At 38.9% G+C, this 1,427-nt stretch overlaps 1 protein-coding gene across 1 annotated transcript; it reads left to right on the top strand.

The window, feature by feature from the left end:
* The first annotated feature begins 373 nt into the window (after positions 1–373).
* Positions 374–901, top strand: LOC104586528 (uncharacterized). Its single transcript, XM_010243796.1, has one exon. It carries the CDS (start codon positions 374–376, stop codon positions 899–901), a length of 528 nt encoding a protein of 175 aa, XP_010242098.1.
* The last annotated feature ends 526 nt before the right edge of the window (positions 902–1,427 follow it).

Genomic DNA, 1,427 nt, shown 5'->3' with positions numbered 1-1,427 from the left:
TCTCAATAGCGAAGACAATGGGTTGAATCTCAGCCTAACATGAAACTATAATACTATGACAAACAGATTTACTTACTCAAATAAAAAAAAAAAAAAGAAAAAATGAAAGAGATGAGCTAGAGAAAGCGATCTTATACGTAATTGAATGATTTATGTATTGTATTGGTTTGATAATTGATATGTATGTGATTGCATGTGCGTGAACCAGACTTTCTTGAAAAGAAGTCAACACGAAAAATTATAAAATAAATGTGAGATGGCACAATTTGGTGAATTTTCATTGGTTAGTGTATGCTATTTAAGTTTGTGGAAACTAATAGCCTTCATTCAGTCCAAAGTTCCAAACCATCTCTCTGGTCTCAGTAATTAGACAATGGACATCCAGCAGGAGAACAGACTCCAACAGCCAGATAAATGGTTTGAGTACTATCGGTTCCAGCGGAGTAGAGACCCACCAGGCGATGCACGGAACACTATGTTGGTGGTGGCCACACTGATCGCTACGGTGACTTTTCAAGCCGGACTCAACCCTCCCGGCGGTGTGTGGCAGGACAATGATGGACATGAAGCCGGAATCAACCCTCCCGGTGGTGCCTGGCAGGACACCGCAGATGGACATGAAGCTGGAAAGTCCATTTTAGGTTACAACCATTCTGTATACAAATTATTCATTCTTGCTAACACTTTGGGGTTTTCAGCTGCTTGTAACATCATTGGTTACTTCGTTAAGGGCTGCCCCATGTACATGGAGGTGTATATTGCCATCTTATCCATGTGCTTCACTTATGGAGTTGCAGTTGGTGCTATCTCGCCTGATGGGGCGCTGAATTCAAGCTTATTCGCGATAGCCTTGTTTCTGCCCTGTTTACTACGGTTGTTGGTGAATTGTTCCAAGAAGTAGAAGAAGAGTACTGAACCAAGCAAAATTGGTGTTACGTACGGTCACACCCAAAATGGCGAAACCTATGTTCCTTGTGTTTCATCAAACTTGATTTCTCTGTTTTTTTTTTTTTATTTATTTTTCTTTCTTTATTTATTTTCTTTTCTATGTTTGTGCCTGTTGTCTGCTAAGATAAACGTAGTGATAAATATGACAGCACTCCCGGTTTTCTTTTCTTTTTTTTTTTTCTAAATAACTTCTTCAAATCTGTAGGCTATATATTTTTCGTTCAACTTGAATTTCATATCTGAACCCTTGAATTTCATATCTGAACCTTCAACCTTCAACCCTAAAATTAATGTGTAAAATGCAATGGGCAATCTGTAGAAGGTCTTAGTCCCGTTGGGTTGGTTTTGGCCTTTTCAAGCTTGGGCATTTCGTTGCCTTTCCCATCCTCTATGCAAGGCCAGTGATCTTAAATTTAAACTCTTTTCTTTTATATATTATTGTATTTGAAGGGAAGGGAGATCATCATATGGATAGCCGA

Source organism: Nelumbo nucifera, chromosome 7 (genome assembly GCF_055504915.1).
Source record: "Nelumbo nucifera cultivar China Antique chromosome 7, China Antique-T2T, whole genome shotgun sequence".
In the NCBI taxonomy this organism is placed as follows: Eukaryota; Viridiplantae; Streptophyta; class Magnoliopsida; order Proteales; family Nelumbonaceae; genus Nelumbo; species Nelumbo nucifera.
This window is presented reverse-complemented; position numbering and strand designations above follow the sequence as displayed.

Coding starts and splice junctions, on each gene's coding strand:
- LOC104586528 (XM_010243796.1), top strand. CDS start 374: ATGGACATCCAGCAGGAGAACAGACTCCAACAGCCAGATAAATGGTTT.